The following is a 5640-nucleotide window of genomic DNA, read 5'->3' on the forward strand; positions in this document are numbered from 1 at the left end:
CTCATCTAGTATACTTAGATATAGAGACAACAATAAATTATAGACAATTATATGTATAATTTCATATCTTGATATACAAAGAAGGAAATTAAAAATTTGATATACATTGTGATATACACAAAGAAGGAAATAAAAAATTGATATACATTGTGATATACACAAAGAAGGAAAATAAAGTTATGATATATATTTTAATATACACATTATTATTGTGATATACTATTATACCTAACGCTAATAAATAAAAAATGGGTTAATTCTAGCCTATTAGTAGGCTGAGTTGATACGCAGAGCTAAATTACCCAAAAAAAAAGGCTTTGTATTAGTCAACATAGCAGAATTCGTGTATTAGTCAACATAAAGCATAAACGGAACATGCTTCATTTCTACATGGAAGGATCAATCAATGACATGTATTAGAAAAGAACAATTAACCTAAATAGTCGCATGCCAACTGCTTATACTAAAAATAGTAGGTGAATATATAATTATATATAAAAAATATATAATAGTATATAATAAGTGTTATATTTATGTATAACGGCTAAAAAAGGTAAGCAGTAAATCCAGCTAGATATTTGTGTTATGATCCCGGGCGCTTCGACTATCAGACCCTATGGACCAAAGGTTGGGCCTTCTTCTAACTGATAGCCCGGCCCACTATAGATGGACTTAAATTGTAAAAATTGCATGGGCGCCCCTTTTTAACCTGTAGCCGCTTTGTCTTTCTATTTGCACCCGTACCCGTTTTTTTGTTAAAAGTCATTTGAAAAGACTATTTTGCCCTTCTTATTAAAAGACTACTTTCTCTCCAAGTATACGCTAGTCCTCTACTGTCTCTGTCTCTCTCTCCCGTTATTCGCGTTTTTTGATTTGTTCTTCTCTGAAATTAAACAGTTTTCGTCGTTGTTTTGATTTTTTAACTGCTAGTCGTCGTTGTTCCCACATTACAATTTAATCACAGGTACATTGCATTAACTTTCTGGATTTTATTTTACGATTTAATTTCTGGTTTTGGTTTTGATAGTCATGTATTTATGATAAAATATTTTCTTAGAGTTTAGTTTGATAAGTGCATTAGTTTTACTTTTACGATTGTGTTTTTAGGTTTTTTGAACGAGTGTTTATGTTGTTGATGAAAATTCTATAAATTCTTCTGTGATTAGACGTCCAAATTTTTAAAAATTTTGAGAGTTAAATAGATGATACTATTAAAGTGTGAAGTTTATAATAGTTCAATGATACCTTAGATAGGAGCTGAAGTTTTTTTCATGTTTTGGCATTATTTTTGGATTTTAATTTGTGTTTTGTTTTTTTGTAAAAACTACAACATGTTTTTTTGCTGAATGTTTTGTGTTTGTAACTGGTGAAGTTCAGCTTTAGGAGCTGAAGTTTTTGTGTTTGTAACTGGTGAAGTCCAGCTTTAGGAGCTGAAGTTTTTGTGTTTGTTACTGGTGAACTTCAGCTCTAGAGCTGAAGTTTTTGTTTTATAACTGTCGAACTTCAGCTGCTGTAGTTTTTACAAAAAAACAAAACTACTGGTGAAGTTCAGCTTTAGGAGCTGAAGTTTTTGTGTTTGTAACAGTCCAGCTTTAGGAGCTGAAGTTTTTGTGTTTGTTACTGGTGAACTTTAGCTCTAGAGCTGAAGTTTTTGTTTTGTAACTGTCGAACTTCAGCTCTAGAGCTGAAGTTTTTGTTTTATAACTGTCGAACTTCAGCTCTAGGGCTGAAGTTTTTGTCTTTGTAATTGTCGAACTTCAGCCTTCTTAGGTATTGAAGTTTTAACTGATCTTTTTGATAATGTCCTGATGTTATTTTTTGTATCTTTTACTTTTTATGAACAGATGGCTCCTAAAGCACCTAAAGATCTTAATGCAGCTAAAGTAGGCAAAGCACCTAAAGCACCTAGACAACCTATAATACCCCCAGGTCCTTATGTCCCTGCTCCTCCACCTACAAGACCAGGGCAAAGATTTTTTGAGTTTGGAGATTGGTTTAACTCTAAGGGTTACTGGAAGGGGAACCATGATTTGAAGAAATTAATTGCAACTTTCTTGACTCCTACACAACGGGATAAGCTTAATAATGGTACATTTCGATACATTATGGCTATGGAGAATTTCCAATGCAGCATGAAGTTGGTTCATTGTCTGTGTCTTTCTCGAATATTCACCAATGATCGAGACTCCATTAGTTTCAAGATTTTTGGTCATGATGTTTCCTTCACCCTTGAAGACTTTCACATTATGTGTGGTTTGCGGATCACATCACATAATGTTGAAAAACCAATTAATCGAGAGAGCAATATTTTGAAACGGTACTTTGGTAAGTCCAAGGGTGTGACTTTGAAGGATATTCGAAGTTTTATGACTCGCAATGAAATTCCAACGAATGCTATGAATCACGTACACGTATGCGAGAGTGATGATGATGCTGTTAAGCTTATGGAAATTCTTGTTGTAGAGTCAATTTTGTTTGGGAAAAATACCGAGTCATCTGTGATGGAGGAGTATGCATCTATTGTTGAAGATGATAAGGTTTGTGCTGAATATCCTTGGGGTAATGTGGCTTATGAGAAGCTCATTTATTCACTGAAACATGCATTGGACAAGCAGAACAAATTACATACAACTGAGTATAAAGTTGGTGGATTTCCATATCCGTTATGTGCTTGGTTCTATGAGCGCTTCCCAGATGTTCGGGCGAAGTATATAAGAGAGGATGAGTACCTTGATACCCCTCAGGTTCCCAGGATGTTACGTTATGTATGTGTGGGAGAGCCTAAATTTCCCGAACTTTTTCATATGTTCAGTACTCATGAAGTAAGTTACTTTTTTTTGTCTTTGTGTTAATATGTTGATGTATTAGTTTTTTCTCCTCATAATATACTTTTTTGTATTAAACAGGGATATCGCAACTTTAGGGTATTGGATATAATTCCTAGAGAAGAGGAATTAGAATTCAATGTCTTTAATTGGACAACTACCATGTAGCCGGATTCGTTCAAAGGTAGTTAATGCGGCTCCTTCAACTGGTGAATCACCACGTAATCTGAGTCGATCAAAAGAAGCCAATCGAGGTCCTGTTATTCGTGAATCACCACGTATTCGGAGTTGATCAAAAGAACCGAATCGAAGTCCTTTTATTGGCGAATCATCTCGTACCCAGAGTCGTTCTAACCGTTCTACATCTGACTTTGATGACAATGAATTACTTGACACAATATGTTATGTAAGTTTTGATCTGAAGTTTTTTGGTTTTGTTTTTGTAAAAGTAGAACATGTTTTTTAGCTGAAGTTTTCTTCTATATCTGAATTTTTGTTGTGTGTCTATTCTAGAGGTTAACGACGGAGGTTCAAAGGCTGAAAGAAGCACGATCGTGAACGAAGTTTTCGATAAGTTTAAAAAGGATGAGCGATCTGCCATTGTTGATGCGGTTTTTGTAAAAGTGAAGGTACCTAATTTATAGAGAAGTCTTTTTATTTCTGCTGATGTTATTCAGATTAATCATTGTTAGTAATTTTTGTTCTAGGAATATTTCGATGAGAAGTTTGAACAGTTGTTTAAGATTGTCAACAAATCAAATGAAATGGACGATGGCAATTTTGATTTGAGTAACCATCGAGAATATGATAGGGTGAACGACTGTTACGAACATCCATTAGATATTAATGCTGTTGATGATGCATCAGATAAAGTCGCAGATGTAAATACTACACATGAGGAAGCGGCTTTTGTAGGCGATCAACATGTTCACGAACAAGTTGAAGAGGAACGTTCCAGTGCTGATAGATTAAGCAGAGATGGAAATGATGAAGAACAGTTAGCAACTGAGAATGTTGGAAGCAAGCAATGTGCAGATAATCAAGTTGAAGAAGATGCTGCTCGTGATCCATCGCGTAAAGTCGCAGATGATAATGCTACACGTAAGGAAGCGGCTGGTGAATGCGATGAACATGTTCAACAACAAGGTGCAGATGATCAAGTTGTTGGTACTGAAAAACATGCACCGAGTTGTTCTTTGGAAAGCAATATTGGACAGGGAAATTTGTTTGATACGCAGGAAATTGTTACTACAGGTATAAAGTGTGAAGTTTATAATAGTTCATAAAAATATCTAACAAAAAAACACAAAACATGAAACAAAACTTCAGCTGAAGATTTTGCTTTGTAACTGTCGAACTTCAGCTCTAGAGCTGAAGTTTTTGTTTTTGTAACTGTCGAACTTCAGACTTCTTAGAGATTGAAGTTTTAACTGATCTTTTTGATAATGTCCTGTTATATACTATGTTATATATATATATAAAAACTAGTTGATCTATTCCCCCTCTTTATGAATATGCCGCGGAAGTTGAAACTAGTTGTGCTTCAATTGACACAACTCAAAAATACTCTGATGATGCTGAATTGAATGAAGGTAGAGTTGAGAAAAACCTTCCACAGAATACTCCAATGCTCCTCGACGTCGGTGCACAATTGAATGAAGCTGGAAATGCTGATATCGAGAAAGGCATGCAGCCTGGGGAAACCACAGCGGAAGACAAACGTCAAGGTATTCTGTAGATCATGAATTTATTACATTTGATCGAAGTATATTTTTTACAGTTTGAAATTTTACATATTTTATTTTCTTTGTTATGTTTTTGAATGATTTTTCAGAAAGACTTGAGGCAGCTCAAAAAGAATTTGGTGAGCTTATGCAACAATATCAAAAAGGAAAAATACATTTATTCACAACTGTTGGCTCACAGACAGGTGTGAAGTGTGTTGGTATTATTTTATAAAATTTAGTCAGTATTATTTATATTTTTTTTCGCATGAAGATACAGGCATATCTGAAGGTAAAGGAAATGGATCTGTTAGAATGCAAACACCATCTGTGTCTCAACACTTAGACCGGGTAGTTATTTTCTGCAATTCGATTACAAGCTGTTTTTTGCCTAATGTGTGTGTTGTATCAGTTTTATTTATATTTATATTTTCCTTGCTTTTGCAGATCTCATATGATGCATCGCAACTTCTTCCAAATCCTAAGAGAAGGAAGATTTCCAGTTCTCCTATGTGTGACACCAGTGATATCCCCAACTTCAATTTATGTTCAGTTTCACTTGGTAGTACACAAGGGACTGATTCAGAAGGTAATTCTGCTGTTGTTGTTGTTCGTGAAGAGATACAAGAACATCGTGAACAGCATTGAGTTGGTCAAGCATCTGCCACGATGGCTGTTGTTTCTCCCCCTGCTGCTGAACAGCAGCAGTTAGTTGTGACGGAACAGCAGGAAGAGCAAGCAAAAGGAAAAGCAGATAAAAAAGGAAAAGGATTCGTATGGAGAGTATTTGGTTGAGATCTCCTTACGTAGTTCATAAACAAAAGAAAAGGGGGAAAGGTTGGAAAGTAGGAAAGAATACACGAAGGTGTCCCTTCCATTATGTAAATCAAGATAGTGGATTGATGCAAAGATTTACAGAGTGGTTGAAGATGGATGCCAGTGAATATGATTCCAATCAATTCAGATTAGCTGGAGTTGATATTCCAAAATCATTCTTTATCGAGCTTATGGATCCTACCTCTGATCTTGCGGATGAAGTAAGTTATTAAGTTTGATTTTTGAATTGGTTTTCAACTGTATTTTCCCAAATC

At 35.1% G+C, this 5640-nt stretch overlaps 1 protein-coding gene across 1 annotated transcript; it reads left to right on the forward strand.

Annotated features, from left to right (window-relative positions):
* The first annotated feature begins 1844 nt into the window (after nt 1-1844).
* Nucleotides 1845-5197, forward strand: LOC109239624. The gene is made up of 9 exons (XM_019406215.1): nt 1845-2822; nt 2907-2924; nt 3010-3103; nt 3339-3454; nt 3533-4079; nt 4418-4552; nt 4660-4755; nt 4824-4900; nt 4997-5197. Exons 1-9 carry the CDS (start codon nt 1845-1847, stop codon nt 5195-5197), a joined length of 2262 nt encoding a protein of 753 aa, XP_019261760.1.
* The last annotated feature ends 443 nt before the right edge of the window (nt 5198-5640 follow it).

This window comes from Nicotiana attenuata, unplaced genomic scaffold, assembly GCF_001879085.1.
Source record: "Nicotiana attenuata strain UT unplaced genomic scaffold, NIATTr2, whole genome shotgun sequence".
Lineage (NCBI taxonomy): Eukaryota > Viridiplantae > Streptophyta > Magnoliopsida > Solanales > Solanaceae > Nicotiana > Nicotiana attenuata.